Source organism: Enhydra lutris, unplaced genomic scaffold (genome assembly GCF_002288905.1).
Source record: "Enhydra lutris kenyoni isolate GAN:26980312 unplaced genomic scaffold, ASM228890v2 scaffoldscaffold54, whole genome shotgun sequence".
Classification (NCBI taxonomy): domain Eukaryota; kingdom Metazoa; phylum Chordata; class Mammalia; order Carnivora; family Mustelidae; genus Enhydra; species Enhydra lutris.
This window is the reverse complement of record NW_019154138.1, coordinates 613,350-631,046: the sequence shown is the minus strand read 5'-3', so window position 1 is coordinate 631,046 and position 17,697 is coordinate 613,350. Positions and strand designations below refer to the sequence as shown.

At 36.9% G+C, this 17,697-nt stretch overlaps 1 protein-coding gene across 3 annotated transcripts in view; it reads left to right on the top strand.

Annotated features, from left to right (window-relative positions):
- The window catches only part of LOC111157371 (neuropilin and tolloid like 2), a 60,684-nt gene that overhangs the window by 16,703 nt on the left and 26,284 nt on the right, over positions 1 to 17,697 (top strand). For 2 of the 3 annotated variants that reach the window (XM_022518724.1, XM_022518725.1), the window contains exons 5-6: positions 3,167 to 3,211; positions 3,294 to 3,421. In XM_022518724.1, the coding sequence (XP_022374432.1) occupies positions 3,167 to 3,211; positions 3,294 to 3,421 (173 nt within the window). The remainder of the gene's footprint in view (positions 1 to 3,166; positions 3,212 to 3,293; positions 3,422 to 17,697) is intronic. The other variant, XM_022518726.1, reaches the window with a different exon arrangement.

The following is a 17,697-nucleotide window of genomic DNA, read 5'->3' as shown; positions in this document are numbered from 1 at the left end:
TTTATTTTAACCACATAAAATAATACAGGTTCTGAGGATTTGGATTAGGGTCTCCGTTCAACCCACTCTGCCTATCTTACTCTGCCCTGTAGTATGTGCAAACACTTTAAGACCTGCAAAGCCTCTCTGGTGTAAAACTGTGCATATCCCTAATGCAGAAACACAAAGATCTACAAGTTATTGCTCCTGTCTTCAAACAACTTATAGACCAACAAGATGAAAAAGTAACAGTGTACCAATTATATCATCTCTTTGCTTTTGTTTTCATGTAAGAAATTTGTTAATTTAAAAAAATATATATCCAAATGAAAAGAAAAATCTATAATCTTACCATCCTATATATAAAAAAAACACTTTAACAATTTGGTGTGTATCCCTTCAGATGTTTTTCTGTATCTCTTTATTTTGTTTTACATAAGTGACAACAATTATATTACCTGCTTTTTTGCCTGAACAACATAATCAGCTTTTTTTCTTGTCAGTAAACATGGGAATTTTTAAGTGTTGTTTCAGTGTTTATGTTCTCAATGCTGAAAAGATAACATATTTTACTATAATAAAAATAAATTTTTAAAAATTAGTTACCAAAAAAACTTAATTTGGAAGTTTAAATAGGAATTATATACACCAAATTGCCAGAACGAAAGTTGCTAGATTAAAATATCTCGGGATCTTTAAATATCCTGCAAAACCTATTTCAATGTACAGTTTATTGTATTTAACTGGATGTTCAATTCTTGTTAAAGTTGTCCTTAATTCCAGATACTTTCTTCATAGTTATCATATTTTAAAAAGTAGGGGGGAAATTTTTTAGCTTAATTGAGAATACATCTCAGAGACTTTCCTCTTTTAACTTAATAAACTAAACCCAGCCTTGCTGAAAGGGGACAACAACATTTTCAGCTCTTCTGTAGAGAAGTGTCAAAGACAAATTTAATTAAACTGCAGTGGAGTAAAAAGTCATAGGAGCTACCTGCCAAATGAATCAGAATTTCTTCGTGTGTAGACAATTATTCTAGGATGTTGTCATTATTGCATTAAAATTTCCAGAATTATCCCAGTTATTTCCAGGTATTAACAATTCATTAAGAGTTCTCTATCCTCAATAGATAACACCAGTAACCAATAGATAACCAGTAACCAGAGAATTTCATTTAAAATATACTAATTTCTTGGGGTGCTGGGTGGCCCAGTCAGTCAGGTGTCATGATCTCAACCGTGAGATCAAGCCCCGTCCACGCACAGCATGGAGTCTGCTTGAGATTCTGTGTTTCTCCTGCCTCTTGTGTGCACTCTCTCTTTGTCTCTCTAAAACAAACAAATATATGAAATCTTTACAATATACCAACTTCTCATTATTGTGGTAGTCTTCTAGATTTACTGATCCCTAAACAAAATTTATTTTATAAGTATGACTTGAAATAACTAGACACAGCCATAATTAGCCAGTTATGCATTACCCATTTATTTTGATTTGGGGGAGGGGGTTAAGATTTATTTATTTATTTGACAGAGAGAGACACAAAGAGAGAGTGAACACAAGCAGTGGGAGTAGGAGAGGGGAGAAGAAAAGCAGGCTTCCTGCTGAGCCCGGAGCCTGATGCGGGGCTCGACCCCTGGACCCTGGGATCATGACCTGAGCTGAAGGCAGATGCTTAATGACTGAATCACCCAGGTGCCCCTACCCATTTATTTTGATATTTTTTCTTTTAATGGTTAAACTGTGGACTCGTCACCCACATTATAGAGGCAATATGATAGGGTAAGAAAAATTGTCTGGAGAATTGTAAGCTAGTCCCGGCTTTGCCATTATAAATATGGTCTAAGAAAATCATAATCTCTCTCATTCAGTTTCCTCATCTTCAAGGTGAAATATTACATAGTTTTCCTGAACATGATACTAAGCATAATGTATGTAGAAACTCTGTAGTAATATAAAATGCAAATGTCTAGAATATAGTCTAGAAATATAGTCTAGAAATCCTTAGTGTTTTATTATAATTTGTCTGTATTTTAATTATAATCCATATGAAGTTGCTTTTCTGATACATAAACTAATAGAAAAAGAGCTACTTTTCTTCAAGTAAGAATCTTTATGTATTAAAAAGCCTGATTTTTAATATTTAAAAACAGTATTCAATTAAGAGCATTGTTTTTGATGTCTGCTTTTTTCTTTCAGGTAGTCTAAACTAGTTAACAAAGATCTGATTCATATATAAGATTTTTTAAAATCTTTTTGACACTTAAAGTCTCATTATTTCAGTTAATTGATTTGGTTCATAAAAATCAAATACCTGACCGATTTGCTGAAATCAGTTATTTTGATATGAACTATTGGTTCTTGGTCTTCTGTGAACCACTTCACTGGACAGAATATCTTGTATATCACGTAGTCATTTTTTCCCTGCCACTTTGAAAACACTGCTCACTAGCTCCTACTGTGTGTGTGTGTGTGTGTGTGTGTGTGTGTGTGTGTGTGTTGAATTACAAATAACATAAAATTCACCATTTTAATCCTTTTTAAGTGTATGAGTACATTTATAATGCTGTGTAATCATCACCACCATCCATTTCCAGAACTTTTTTGTTAACACAAGCCGAAACTTTGTGTCCATTAAATATGAACTGCCCGTTCCCCCTTTCCTCCAGCTTCTGATACTTACTGTCTATATGAATTTGACTAATGTAGGGATCTCGATAAATGGAATCATTTATTTCCATATTAATATTAATATTTGTCTTTTAGTGTCTGTCTGATTTCACTTAGTTTAACATTTCAGGGTTTATCGGTGTTAGAGCATATATCAGAATCTTATTTCTCTGTTAGGCTAAAAAAATATTCCGTTGTGTATACTGTATTATGTTGATTCATGCATCCATTAATGGTCTAGCCATTGTTCTTGACAGAGGGTTGCAAGTTTTCAGGTGGCATAAATAAGTTATTCATGATGGAATCAAAAGTATAAACATTACCATTTTTAAAAAACTTTTCCTATAAATAAGGCACCTAAACATGCCCAGGTTTAAAACAGTGCTCTGTATTCTACACCTATGAAAGCTTTCTCTTGCTTTGTTTTTAAATGAAGGATTAGACATAAGACATGAAACCTTTATGTAACTCTAAACTATCTCAATGCCAATCACTTTCTTCTTTTTTCTATTACAGATCCAGACTTTACTTACCTAGGAGGTATTTTAAATCCCATCCCAGGTTTAGTATATCACCTCTTTTTCCTCATGGCATTTTGATCAGTCATATTTTCCTTTGAGCATCGTTCCTCTATTCTTTCTAGATTGCCAGTTTGAGCTCTCGGGAGCTGATGGAATAGTGCGTTCTAGTCAGGTAGAACAAGAAGAAAAAACAAAACCTGGTCAAGCTGTTGATTGCATATGGACAATTAAAGCTACTCCAAAAGCCAAGGTATTATTATGCATTGAGTCACTTTAGAGAAGAACATAATAAGACATTGATTAGCATAATGTATTGTTTTGATTCATGGAGATACTTACTATTATAGAAACTGATACTGCAACTTTTATTTCAATCAGATTGGCCACCTAAGATCTAAGTACACTGCAGTATAGTTTCAGGAAGATGACACAAACATTGAGAGTCTTAAAATCTTTGTACTCCTAGATCAGGGGTGCAAGTTTTGATCCATATGATTACCGATTCATAAAGAACTTTATGAGGAGGAAAAACAGACCACAAGAGGATGAAGCATCTTGTCAGAGTTCTTAGAGTTGGTCATGGCAGTGTCTAAACCAAAACACAAATGTAGCAAGTCTTGCTTCTGTGTTCTTTCCATGCTGTCCTCTGCTAACAATGTGGAGCTGTTATTGGAAAGTACTGCAGTAAAGGATGTTTTTAAATAACTCTGACAGATTGGGATTGGTTTGCTGACTACTTTTGCTTTTTGCTCTTAATTTATACTTCTAGGAATATTCACAGTGAAAATTATATTTAATGTGGATATATGTGAAAAGAGAAAGTGAGGATAAGAGAACAAACCATTAAAGAATTACAAAAATTAGGGCAGCTGGGTGCCTCAGTGGGTTAAGGCTCTGCCTTCGGCTCAGGTAATGTTCTCAGGGTCCTAGGATCGAGCCCCACATCGGGCTCTCTGCTCAGCAGGGAGCCTGCTTCCTCCCTCTCTCTCTCTGCCTGCCTCTCTGCCTACTTGTGATCTCTCTCTCTCTCTGTGTCAAATAAATAAATAAAATATTTTTAAAAAAAGAATTGCAAAAATCAAATTTAGAGTTATGGTAATAGCATAGATTAGATAACGTGAAAACCTGACCATTATAAAACATCTGGATTCATTGGGTAAAATATAACAGATACCCTTTTAAAAGCATAGGTAAGATTTCCCCACCCAAAAAAAGGTAATTCTTATGGACTAGAAATGAAGAGAGAGAAATAGAAACCAGACCAATAAATTGAAAACTGAAATTGATGGTACAAATACCTCTTGCTGATTTTAGTATCCTCCAGCTACTCACCAGTAGACCTGCCGGGAGCTTGGTATTACTAACCACAGTGAGAAAAGGCCTGCAGTTTGTGTGACGTTTATGAGATCCCTCACATAAAACTGGAACCCTTAAAAGGATATATAATTGCTATGAAGTGGTAGATTAGAAACCTCTTCCACTAATAGGTTAACAGTGAAGAAGCTTACCTTTCTGGGCTCAGTCCCAGGATAAGGCTGGGGTCTCCCCTAAAGCTTTTACCTAGAAACATGTTCTTACTAGAATTTGGGACATACGTAATTTACATTCCAGGCCCAATCCAGGAACCACTTAGTCTACAAATTAACAAAACAGCCCTGGCCTCAAAAATCTTTTTAGACACCTGGCAAAAATAAATACAGAATAACCACAGAGGGACACCTGGGTGGTCCAGTTAAGTGTCTGCCTTCGGCTCAGGTCATGATCCTAGGGTCCTGGGATTAGGCCCCCTGCTCAGTGGGGAGTCTGCTTCTCCCTCTGCTGCTTCCTCTGCTTGTGTTCTCTCTCATACACAGACACAGTAAATAAATCTTCAAAATAACCACAGAGGCTGATTGCCATCAGTAAAATACTGCTGAAGGTAAGCTCACAACCCAAAATTAGAAAACGTAAAGAAACAACCCATCATGAGTGAATTAGCAGACCTAACAGCAAGAAGTTTCTTTGATGCCTAAGAAGTTAGGTGTTTTAAGTATCTTACAAGAAGGAATCAAAAAAACGAGAAAGAAAAATGACCAGGTATACTTTACAAATCACCAAGTAGAACTTCCTCAAGTAGTTATTAAAGGATAGATCTGAGAAAATTACCCAGAATGTAGCTCAGGGGGTCGGGGAGGGGTAGTGGGTAGTGGGGTAGTGGGATTTTAGCAAGAAAATGTTCAAGCTGACCGAAAGCATTGACACAAGTGACTCCCAAAGCAAGAAAAAAGTTTATATTGACACCTCACTACATTGGCCACAAGAGACAACGAAAAAAATCTTTAAAACAACTAGAGAAAAAAGAGAGCTTTGAGAATCATTAATAGCAAAATAGGAGCCAGAAGACAATAGAGTAATGTCTTGAAAGTGCTGAGAAAAAAAATAAGTAACTGCCAATCTAAAATTCAGTACTCAACTATCATTTTAGAATATGAGCAAATCGGGTCATGATCCCAGGGTCCTGGGATTGAGTCCCGCATCGGGCTCCTTGCTTAGGGGGGAGCCTGCTTCTCTCTCTGCCTCTGCCTGCCGCTTTGCCTGCTTGTGCTCTCTCTCTCTCTCTCTGACAAATAAATAAAATCTTTAAAAAAAAAAAAAAAAGAATGTGAGTAAATTAAGATATTCCTGGGCAAAAATAATAAATGGACCAAATGCTACAATTAAAATCCAAGTATATTCTGCTTTAGGATAACTATGGGAAATTTTGAAAATAAGGAAAGAGGAAAGAAATAATAGACAAATACCAAAAAAGATCTGATATAGCTATTAAAATAGAAATCAAGAAGGCTACCAATTTACAAGGAAGATATAATTTTCTTTTTTTTTTTTTAAAGATTTATTTATTTGACAGTTCACAAGTAGGCAGAGAGGCAGGCAGAGAGAGGGGAAGGGAAAGTAGGCTCCCTGCTGAGCAGAGAGCCTGATGCGGGGCTTGATCCTAGGACCCTGGGATCATGACCTGAGCCGAAGGCAGAGGCTTTAACCCACCGAGCCACCCAGGCACCCCGGAAGATACAATTTTCAATTTTATGTATTAATATGACCTCAAAATTTACAGAATTGAATTGACATTTGCTGAGGAAAATTGACAGAGCCACAATTACAGTGGGTCACTAATTTCACCTCTCAGTAATTAATCAAGCATACAGAAAAAGTGGTAAGGCTCAGATTTAAACAACACAGTATGCCTGATGAGACATGTCCTACTCCCAACATCCAGCAGATAGGCATTCTCTGCGAGCAGGCATGAAACATTTATAAACTCTGATCCATACGCTAGACTACAAACAGAAGTCTGAAATACCAGTGCTTCGTATTATGCAGAACACCCTCTGACAAAAATACAATTAAATCAGGAACCAGCAACCAAAAGATAACTTTAAAATCCATATGTTTGGCAATTTAATAATATACCAGTTAGTAATTAATAGGTCACAGATGAAATCAGGGTGGAAATTTAAACACACTTAAAACAATAAAATTGAGAATATCAAAATGTGTGGGATATAGCTAAAAGTGCTATAAGGGAGTTTTCATAAATGTTTCTTTTAGAAGAAGAAAAAGTTTAAATTTAATGAGCGAGTTTCAACTCAAGTTAAAAGAATGACCAAAGAAATCCAAAGAAAAGGTAATTAATGAGAGCAGAAATAAATGGTATTTTAAAAAGAATCAACAAAGCCAAAAGCTGGCCCTTTGTAAAAAATAACTATAGGTACACCTCTGCCAAGATTGATTGAGTCAGAAAGACCTAAATAATATTTAGAAATGGAAAAGGTCATAGAGGTGCCTGGGTGGCTCAGTCAGTTAAGTGACTGCCTTTGGCTCAGGTCATGATCTCAGCGTCATAGGGTCCTGGGATTGAGCCCCACATGTGGTCCTGGTCCAACTCTCTGCTCAACAGAGAGTTTGTTTCTGCCTCTCCTCTTGCTTGTGCTCCCTTTTTCTGTCTCTCCCTCAAATAAATAAGTAAAATCTTAAAAAAAAAAAAAAAAATGGAAAAGGTCATGAATCTACTATAGCGGAGATTTTAAAATTCTTAATATGACACACTATGAAGAAAACCTGCTGAACAAAAGAGAAAAAAACCCTATAGTTTCTTCAGTAAATAAATGACAAAGGGGAAAAAAAGCAGTGAATATAGATTAAAAGAAATGTAAAGTCAAATGAACTTGTGGATTCAAAGTATAAAAGGAGGAAACACTACAAGACAGAAGTCTGAACACTGGTGTCTGATATGAAAAAATTATTTATTTGGTTTGATAATAGAACTGATCATATTTTAAGTGGTCTTTAGCAATACACATAGAACTGTTGACATGTGAATTCTTTCTGGGATTTGTTTCTGTATATGAGAGGCAGATGAGGGAGGGTTATAGTTTGAGTAAAACTGGCTGAGTTAATAACTGGTAAAGCTAGGGGATGAGGACAAGTTTATGATACTATTTTGTCTGCTTTTGCACATTTGAAATTTTCCATAATCACACTGTTTTAGACTATAAGAATATAAGTAATTTTATTTGCTGATAAATTTGTAAGTAGTCTAAATGGACAATTTCCTGAAATATATAATGTGTATGTGTATGTATATATTTATATATATACACATATTTATATACAGTTATATAAAATTTACAGAAACTAAATCAGAAATAGAAAACCTGAAAAATCTTACCAAGTTAACAAAATTGATTTTGTACTTAAAATATATAAGCAAAAAAATTGGTCAAATTGGATTTTATCAGGTACTCAAGGAACATGTTATATAAATGGTTTCAGAAAATTGAAGAAAAAAAGAACATTCCCCAGCCTTTTCTAGTAAAACTAAACAACATGGAGAGTTTTTTGGTTTTTTTTTTTTTAAAGATCTTATTTATTTGACAGAGAGAGAGAGATCACAAGTAGGCAGAGAGGCAGGCAGATAGAGAGAGGGGAAGAAGCAGGCTCCCTGCAGGGCAGAGAGCCCTATGTGGGGCTCGATCCCAGGACCCTGGGATCATGACCTGAGCTGAAGGCAGAGGCTTTAACCCACTGAGCCACCCAGGCGCCCCAACATGGAGAGTTATAAACCAGGATTATTTGTCGAGTGGGGGGGGGGGACTCTAAAAACTAAGCAATAACAAACTAAACCTAGTAAAGTTTTTTTTTAGAAATCATGACCTAGAATTCTTAGACAGTTTAATATTAGAAAATTGAATGATGTAGTTTCCCATATTAACAGATTAAAGGAGAAAATCCAGATATATCAGTAGATGGCAGAAAAAATACTCCATGAAACTTAAAACCTATTGATGAAAATCTCACAGTAATTGCAACATAGGAGAATGCATTTTAATCATGATAAAGAATATCTACAAAAACCCTAATTCAAATGCTGTAATTAATGGTAAAACCTTAAAAGCTCTTCCTGTAAGCACAGAACAAGTCAAGGATGCCTGTTGTCAAGGTTTTGTTTGGTGTTCCGAAATCCTAGTCAGTGCAACAAAATGAGAGAAAGGAAAAAAGTTCATCGGTTGTAAAGATCAGTTGCTTTTCTTTATACTACAGCCAAAAGCAGTTAGAAAATAAAACTTTGTAAAGCACAATTTACAATAAGAACAAATCAGGAGGTATCAGGAAGCAAATTTTAAAATTATGTTGAAATGCATAAAAGAAGGCCTACAGAAATAGAGATCATTTTCATGGATGGGAAGATTCAATATCATAAAAATGTTCATTGTTCTCTAATTTATCAATTTAAAGTAATTCCAGTCCAAATCCCAGTAGGGCTTTCTAGGGAAGATGGCAGGCTAATTCCAGAATTCACATAGAACAGAAAGTGTTCACAAGAACCATAACAGTTTTGAGTAAAAACATGTGGGGCTGCTTACCCTTCAAGATAAAGTTGTTGTAGTTGGATGGAATGGAACTGTCTGAGATATACAAACTAATAAAATTGGATAAAATTAGAAGGTAAAACTATACATGTATGGTGGTCGCTGGGGGGAGGTGGGTAAGGGAATAGGTGAAGTAGATAAAGGGAATTAAATGGTATGGACTTTGAGTTATAAATAAGGCACAGACACGAAAAGGACAGCATACAGAGTATAGTCAATAATACTGTGATAATGTTGTTTGGTGATTACACTTACCGTGGGGGAGCACTGAGGAATATATGGAATTGTTGAATCTCTGTGGTACTCCTGAAACTAACAGAACACTATGTGTGAACTGTATCTCAGGTTTTTGGGTTTTTTTTTTTTTTTTAAAGATTTTTATTTATTTATTTGACAGAGAGATCACAAGCAAGCAGAGAGGCAGGCAGAGAGAGAGGAGGAGGCAGGCAGAGAGAGAGGAGGAAGCAGGCTCCCTGCCGAGCAGAGAGCCCGATGCGGGTCTCGATCCCAGGACTCCGAGATCATGACCTGAGCCAAAGGCAGCGGCTTAACCCACTGAGCCACCCAGGCGCCCCGGTTTTTTTTTTTTTTTTTTTTTAAGTAAAAAAAACTACACATGGGGGCGCCTGGGTGGCTCAGTGAGTTAGGGCCGCTGCCTTCGGCTCAGGTCATGATCTCAGGGTCCTGGGATCGAGTCCCGCATCGGGCTCTCTGCTCGGCAGGGAGCCTGCTTCCCTCTCTCTCTCTCTCTCTCTCTCTGCCTGCCTCTCTGTCTACTTGTGATCTCTCTCTGTCGAATAAATAAATAAAAAATCTTTAAAAAAAAAAAAAACTACACATGTATGGAAGCTTGGTATATAACAAATGTGCAGGTACGCCTTGGAAATAGTACCAGTTCTGTTCCAGACCACAGTAAAGCGAATATTGTAATAAAGTGACTCAAAGAATTTTTTGGTTTCCCAGTACATACAGAAGTTATGTTTACACTGTACTGTAGTCTGTTAAGTATGCAATAGTATTGTGTCTAAAACAACGTACATCCCTTAATTCAAAAACGCTTTATTGCTCAAAATTGCTAACCAGCATCTAAGCTTTCAGCAAGTCCTATATCTTTTTGCTGCCTCGATGTGGACGGCTGCTGATTGATCAGGGTGGTGGCTGCTGAAGGCTGGGGTCACTGTGACGGTTTCTTAAAATAAGTAATCAAGTTTGCTGCGTCCATTGACTCTTCTTTCACAGACGACTTCTCTGCAGCATGCGATGCTGTGTGGTAGCATTTTACCCAGAGAACTTCTTTTAAAATGGAGTCAATCCTCTTAAACCTGCTGCTGCTTTATCAGCTAAGTCCATGTAATATTCTGAACCCTCTTGTCATTTCAACAGTCCTCACAGCGTCTTCACCAGGAGTAGATTCCATCTGAAGAAACCACTTTCTTTGCTCATCCATGAGAAACTCCTCACCCATTAACGCTTCATCATGAGATTGTTGCAATTCACATATAATAATTTCTAAATTTGAAATACTGTGGGAATTACCAAATGTGACCCAGAGACACAAAATGAGTAAATGCTTTTGGAAAAATGGCACTGATAGGCTTGTTTGACACAGGATTGCCACAGACTTTCAATATGTAAAAAATGCAGTATCTGAGAAGCACAGTATGCCTGTATTTTTATGGAAAGGCCATTGAGAACAATGGACTTGAACACCAGTGACTTCTTTTGTATATTTATAAGTGGATTTTTCTGAAACATCACCCATTAACTAGTTTATCCCATTTTTGAGTATTCGGCTCTCAAGGTAGTCTTTAACATTTTTTCCTTTAAATTTCTAAAATTTATTTACCCATCTAGTTTAACAATAGTTTTAAAAATTTGATACAATTCCCATGTCAACTATGTATAGTATTTTGAACTTTTTCAGTTTTAAAAATTTAGTTATTAAAAGTTACATTCTCGGGGCACCTGGGTGGTTCAGTCGGCTAAGCGTCTGCCTTCAGTTTGAGTCAGGATCCCAGGGTACTGGAATCGAACCCTGTGTCGGGTCCCTGCTCAATGGGGAGTCTGTTTTTCCTTCTCCCTCTGCAGCTCCCCCTGCTTTTGCATGTGCTTGCTCTCTTCTCACTCTGTCAAATAAAATCTTTAAAAAAAGAAGTTACATTCTCCAATATTCAGTGTTTGAAATAACATAATATTACCCACCTCCTCTTGGTAAAGAGAGCAGGATCTCTTGCCCATCTCATTCTCCACCTCCCCCTGGCAAAGAAAAATCAAGATCTGAGAAATATTATTTAATTTCTTAAACACTTAGAAAATTAAATACTATCAAAAGAGAAAGTAAAAGCTATATAATATTACAGGTATAGAGGAAATCTGTGTTCCCATTATCTTTCTTACATACCCTATTGTGAGTTTGAGTTTTATAATTCCTATATGCAGTTCTATATCTTCATATTTATGTACTATGAAAATATACATTATTCTTATACTTTAAAGTTTTGTATCAATTGTAGAAATCACTATCCATTCTCCTTTTAGACATTTAGTTTTACTTTTTTAAGATTTGTTTATGGGGGGCGGTGCAGAGGGAGATAACTTCAAGCAGACTCCCACTGAGTCTACAACCCTGAGAGCATGATCTGAGCCAAAATCAAGAGTTGGTTACTCAACCAACTGAGCCACTCAGGCACCCCTACTTTCACATTTTAATAATATATTAAATAATGCTGTAGCAATTTTTATATTTTCATTATGCCCATCTATGATGATTTTGTATGGTTATATATCCAGAAGTGCAGTTCTTGTGGAGTGTGACCATTTTCAGCTTTACCAGAGCATGTCAAAAGGTTTTCCAAAGTGTTTTTGGCAGTTTATCCTTTTAAAGCAAGTTAAGAGCATTTCCTTTACTCAATCCTTGCTGACACTTGGTTGTGTCAGGAGACTCAGTCATATCAACCTACAGGAAAATTTTTTGACAGCCACCAGAATCAAGAACAGTTCCATCACCCCAGGGAAATTATCTCATGCTCTTCCTTTGCAGTCAAAACCTACCTTCAATCTTTACTTATTTCTTTAGAATTTTATTTATTTGTCAGAGAGAGAGGGGGAGAGAACATACAAGCAGAGGGAGAAGCAGTATCCCCACTGGGCAAGGAGCCTGATGTGGGACTCAATCCCAGGACCTGGGGATCATGATCTGAGCCAAAGGCAGAGGTTTACCTGACTGAGCCACCCAGGCGTTTTCTTCAGTCTTGATCCCTGGCAATTAATGATCTTTTGTTCTATAGTTTTACCATTTCCAAAACTTCATATAAAGAGAATCACACAGTTTGTGTGAGTCTGAATTCTTTAATGTAATATGGTGCATTTGAGATTCCTGTTACTGCATGGACCAATTAGCTTATCCCTCTTATTGTTGAGCAGATTTTATTATATGGATATGCTGTAGTTTACTCTTACCATCTGAACATTTGGACTGTTTCCAGTTTTTGGTTATTATTGATAAAACTGCTATAAACATTTCCGTACAGGTTTTGTGTAAATGTGTTTTCTTCATTTTTCTGGATATCCATCCCTGAGCCTGCTGATTCACATGGTAGCTTTGTAAGAAACCACCAAGCTGTTCTCCCAAGTGGTTATTTTGTTTTGCATTTCCACAAGAAGTGTTGTCAGATTTTCAATTGCTCTACATAGTTCTCAGCACTTGGTTATCATCAGGTTTTAACTTGAAGTTTTGTAATGTCTAAATCTTTGGTAAAGTGTCTCCTGTGCCCATTTTAAGATTGGGTAGTTTTCTTACTGTTCTTACTGTACTCTTACTTTTGAGTTCTGGATTAAAGAAGTGTTCTGGCAAGTGATCTACAAACATTTTCTACCAGTCGGTGGCTTTTCTTTTCACTCAACAGTATCTCTCACAGAGAAAAAGTTTAATTTTAATGAAGTCAAATTGTAAATTTTTTTAATGAATTTTCCTTTGATGTATTCCAAGAGCTCTCTGCCTGACCCAAAGTCATAAGGATTTGTTCCCTGTATTTCCTTCTGAAACTTCTATAATTTTATATTTATGACCCATTTTGAGTTGATTTTTGTATAAGGTACTAGGTATAGCTCAAGGTTCCGCTGTTCTTTCATTCGTTCCTTCCTTCCTTCCTTCTTAGGGATGACTGATTTTTCCAGCACCATTTGTTGAAGACTATCCTTTCCATTGAATTGCCTTTGTATCTCTGTTAATAATAATAGCTTTATTTGTAAGAATCTCTTTCTGGGCTGTATTCTGTTTCTTGTATGTATGGGTCTCCTTCTGTCAGTACCACACTGTCTTGATTATTGGAGCTTTAAAGTCTACACTTCTGCGCTCTGTAGCTTCCAGTATGGTGCTGATTAGGACTTACCTTGTTACGGAGTTTGAGGGGGAAAGCATTCAGATTTTCACCATGAGGTATGGTGTCAGCTCTGGGTTTTCGTAGCTGCCCTTTGCCAGGTTACAGAAGTTCTCTGTTTTTCTGAGATTTTGATCATATAACTTTTATTTTTTAGTCTATTTATAATGGTGACTTACATTGATTATTCAAAATTTAAACCAGCCTTGTGTTCCTAGGATAAACTGTATTTGGTTATGACTACATGAAAGTATTATGCTTTTTATGTGTTGCTGCTTTTCTGGCCGATGATTCTGATACCACTTCCAACTTGTGGGGTTTCCCCACACCACCAAGTAGTTCTCAGACACCAGCTGGGTGTCCTACCATTCAGCTCAGGTCTGACACTATCGATCTGGAGATGGCACCAGATTCTCAGAATTGGGGGCTCCGTCCCACAAGTCTGGCCTCTACTTCAGATGCCAGTTTCATGTCCAAGTTGTCGTTGTCGCCTGTGCTTCTGACCAATTGGCTGGACATCAGGTTTCTAGGATCCCCTCCTTGCGTTTGATTAATTTGCTAGAGAGACTTCGAGAACTCAGGGAAACAGTGTTCTTACTTAAATTACCAGTTAATTACAGAGCATATTAAAGGGTAAGATTCAACAGCCATATGAAAAGACACAGTGAGGTTGTGAACAAAGGAGCTTCTCTCCCCATGGAGTGGGGGGCCTGGCACGATGGCATATGGAAACATTCTGATTCACCAGCTTGGGAGCTTTTTCAAACCTTATCCTTCTGAGTTTTTATGGAGGCTACTACATAACCATGGTTGATTAAATCACTGACATTGGTGCTTGATTTAACCTCCATCCCCGCCCCTCTCCCCTCCAGGGAAATCGCCATGGAACTGAAAGTTTAAGTCCTCAACTCATGGTTATTTCCCCTAGTAACTAGTCCATCCTCAAGGGATTTCCAGAAGATAACCTCATTAATAGCAAATGAATTGTCATTGAAAGGGACTTGTTATGATTAACAGGACACCCGTTTCACCTCACTGGCTGGGATATTTTCAGGAGCTGAGGACGAGAGACCAAATAGAACATGTTCCCGCTGCTCTTATTGCTCAGGAAATTCCAAGGGTCTGGGGAGGTCTGAGCCAAAAACAGAGACAAAATTCAAATATATATATTTCTTATTATAAATCAGAGGAATATTGATGAGTAGTTTTCTTCTGTCTTTGGTGGTGTCACAGTAATGCTGGTCTTGTGAGTTTAGAAGTGCACCATCTTCCTGGAAGAGGTTGTGAAGAATTAGCATAATTTTTTCCTTACATGTTTGTTATAATTTGTTTATGAATTCATCTAGGCCTGGAGACTTTTTTGTAAGGTTTTAAAGTATGAATTCATTATTTTTTATAAATATACGGCCATTCAGGTTACATATTTCTTGTTAGAAGTATCTGGGCAGTTTGTTCCTTTTAAGGAATTAGTCCATTTTCATCTGAGTTATCTGATTTGGGGTCATAGAGCTGTTCACTGGTTTGTTTATTTTATTCTTGTTTACACCCTACATGGGGCTCGAACTTACAACCGCAAGATCAAGAGTTGTACGCGTCATTTACTGAGCCAGCCCAGTGCCCTTTTTCTTCCCTTAATGTTGGTAAGGTCTATAGTGATAGCCTCTTTTTTTATAAACCTTTTTTTATAAACCTTGATGGTTTATATTTATCCAGATATTTACCATTTATGTTTCCTTTCATTCATGAAGTTCCAAGATTCATTATAGTATCCTTTCTCTTTTATCTAAAGAACTTTCTTTGGCATTCCTTTTATTGCAGGTCTGTATACAACAAATTCTCTAAGTCTCTTAAGTCTTCACCAGGGTGTGTACTTATTTTGCCCTCATTCCTGAAAGAATATGTTTGCTGGGTACAAAATTCTGATGTTCACAAGTTCTTTTTTTCAGCACTTAAAAATTTTGTTGCACTGTCCTTGGCTTTGATGATTTCTGAAGAGCAATCCAAACTCAAATCGTTTGCTTCTACAAAATGCATCATTTTTCTATCAGATCTCAAGACTTTAAATCTCTGATTTTAAGTAGTTTGATTTTGATGTCTGTAGGCCATGTTTTTTTGTTTGCTTTTATCCTGTTTGGTGTTTGCTGAGCTTTTTGAATCTGTAAATTTTTGCCTTTCACCAGACTTGGGGCATTTTTAGCAGTTATTTCTTCAAATATTTTTTTCTGTAGCAACCTCTTCTCTCTCTGAGACTTAAGTGACATTTTTGAAATAGTTCCACAGGTCCTTAAGACTGTATTCATTTGCCCTCAATCCTTTTTTCTCAGTATCTCATATTAGATAGTTTCTCCTGAGTCATTTTCCAGTTTACTGACTTACCTCTGTCATCCCCATTCTCGTCTTCGGCCCATAGAATGAATTTTTTTAAAATTTCAGATATTTTTCATTTTCAGTTTCAGTTTTAAAGTTTCATTTCAGTTTTAAAGTTTTCATAAACTTAAAGGTTCTTTTTCATAATTTCTATTTCTCCACTGTGGTCTTTCTACTCCCTTAGTGTTTGCCTTTACCTCATGGAGCATATTTATATGACTGCTTTAAAGTGTTTGGCAATTCTGAGACGCCTCGGTGACTCAGTCAGTTAAGCATCCAGCTCTTGATTTCAGCTAAGGTCATGATCTCAGGGTCATTAGAGTGAGTCCAGCATCTGGCTCTGCACTGGGCATGGAGCCTGTCTCTCTCTCTTTCTCTCTCTTAGGAAAAAAAAAAATCTTCCAGTCTTTGGCTGTTTCCAATATCTGAGTCCTCTTAGGGCTGGGATCTCTTGACTCTTCTTTCATTTCAGAACTAATCACATTTCCTTGTTCTTTATATGTGAGTAATTTTTTTTTTTATTATGTCCTGGACAGTTTAAATATAACACTGTGAGACTTTGGGTCCTGTTAAAAATACCTGGAAAATGTTGATTTTTGTTATTCATTTTATTTTTGTCAGACCAACTACCCAATTAGATTCAGATTGCACATACCTTGTCACTTTATGTGGGTGGTGGTTCCAGTGTTTGTCATCTTCATAGTCTTTGCTGTGCTGTGTCAACTTGCCCAGGCCATGCCCCACTCAGAGACTTAGACAGTGGCTTGTACTAGAATCTCATTCTCAACACCTTTGTCATGTTTCTTTAGTTCTGTTTCATAAATACACAGCTTAGGGGTAAGCCAGAACTAGTGCATTTTCTTTAACTCCCTCTTCTCCAAGAGTTCCTTCACATTCTCTGGATAACATGGTTTCCTTTTCTCATTTCCTCTGGTGGCCAGAAAGATAAGTTTCCTTCAGTTTCTGCCTCCTAACTGTTGTGAGTTTTGAGTGACTAAGAGAAGAGAAAAAAAATAATGATGATTCCCTCCATAATCTCCCAACATCCTATCCTTTCTCAGTTCTGCTAATTAAAGAGATGGGATTTCTCTTGGGTTTTAGTTGCTCTATAGCCAGCTGCATGCAGATCCCTGACTGGTGCTGACCTTGAGCAGAGCTGATAGAGTGGGAAAAACCAGAAATCTCTGCCTCACCCCGCTCTTCAGCTGGGAAGGATCCCTTTCTCAGTCTTATGGCTGCAGTGCTTTCTCTGAGTTCCCTGAATTCCATGAATATCAGCCCAGGAGACCAGGAAAAAACTGAGTGTCACCCTCTTTATGGGTCCTTCAAGTTTGACTTCCCATCGACGCCCACCTTTTACTTTCCAGAATCCTCATGTAGTTGCTTTTCATATTTTATCCTCAGTTTTTAGTTGCAATAAGAGAAATAAGCCATACTGTGTTTCATCTTGGCTGGTTCTCAAAGTCAAATCTATTTTATATAATAAAATTGATAATCTTTATGGTTTATACTTTGTGTCTTCTGTGTTTGCTTTAAATAAACTTTCCTAACCAAAGGTCATAGAACTACACTTCTGTAATTTTAATCTGTGTGTGTTAGATTTTACATTTAAGAATTGATTTTATGTCCACCATAAGACAGGGATCTAATGTCAGGGAGTCCGTTGCATTGCCAATTATCCGGTGTCTCCTTTTGATCTGGAATGCTATGCAGGCATACCTCCTTTTACTGTGCTTCACAAATACTGCATGTTTTACAAATTAAAGATTCAAGACCTCAGTGGAGGAAGTATCTGCAGATGTGGCAACAGCCAGAGAACTAGATTTTGAAGTGGAGCCTGCACATGTGCCTGAATTGTTGCAATCTCATGA